General features: G+C 59.9%; 1 protein-coding gene across 1 annotated transcript in view; it reads left to right on the top strand.

Moving 5' to 3' along the window:
- DAPK3 (death-associated protein kinase 3) overlaps positions 1-785 on the top strand; it is a gene marked incomplete at its 5' end in the record, with an annotated part of 2,283 nt that overhangs the window by 740 nt on the left and 758 nt on the right. The window contains 2 exon segments of the mRNA XM_010144194.1: positions 6-81; positions 642-687. Of these exon segments, the coding sequence (XP_010142496.1) occupies positions 6-81; positions 642-687 (122 nt within the window).

Here is a 785-nt window from a genome sequence, read left to right as displayed (position 1 = left end):
TGCAGTGGACGCGGAGAATTTCAGCAACCCCAGCGAGCTGGCCAAGGACTTCATCCGCCGCCTCCTTGTCAAGGACCCCAAGTGAGAGCTGGGGAGCAGAGCCGGGGGTTACCTTGGGCCAGGGGATGGTCCCTCCTGCCCGATCCTCCACGCAGGCAGCTCCCACCTCTCCTGCCTGCTCCAGAGTTTGGCTCTGAGGGCTTAGCACAACACCCGCCTTGAGCTGCTTGTTTCTAAATCCCATTTATCCCCCTACTTCCCTCCTGCTGCTTGTAGGATCTGGCAACCCAAGTCTCTTCCCCTGTGTCAGGTGTGGGGTGAATCCTGGGATTGCCCTGTGGGTGCAGCAGGGAGGGGATGGGGTTTGGAAGGGCTCTCAGGCTGACTGGAGCACCCGGCTGCCGGGGCTGGGGTGGGAGCAGTGGTGGGATGTGGTTTAGGAGGTTCCTGCAGCATGTGCTTGCTCTTGGGAGGCTGCTGAGGGCCGGGGGGCTGGACGGGCGGCCCCTGAGCACAGCGAGTTGGTCTGGGCTCATCCGTGCCCCGATGGTGGTAGGATCCAAGCTGCTTTTTCAGGGCTTTAAGTGGGAAAGAGGCAGCAAAGCCTCCGCCTGTCAGTCACAGCCTTGGTGTCATTGCAGGAAGCGAATGACCATCGCTCAAAGCCTGGAACACCCTTGGATTAAGGTGAGAAGTTAAAGAATCTCAGGTTTTTGGTGTTCAAGAGGTTGGGGGTGGGTGTTGATGCACCGGCAGCTTTCCACTGCTCTTCCAGCCCCTGGCTG

Source organism: Buceros rhinoceros, unplaced genomic scaffold (assembly GCF_000710305.1).
Source record: "Buceros rhinoceros silvestris isolate BGI_N320 unplaced genomic scaffold, ASM71030v1 scaffold24949, whole genome shotgun sequence".
Taxonomy (NCBI): Eukaryota; Metazoa; Chordata; class Aves; order Bucerotiformes; family Bucerotidae; genus Buceros; species Buceros rhinoceros.
Note: the sequence above shows the minus strand (reverse complement) of the source record. Positions and strands in the feature narration are given on the sequence as shown.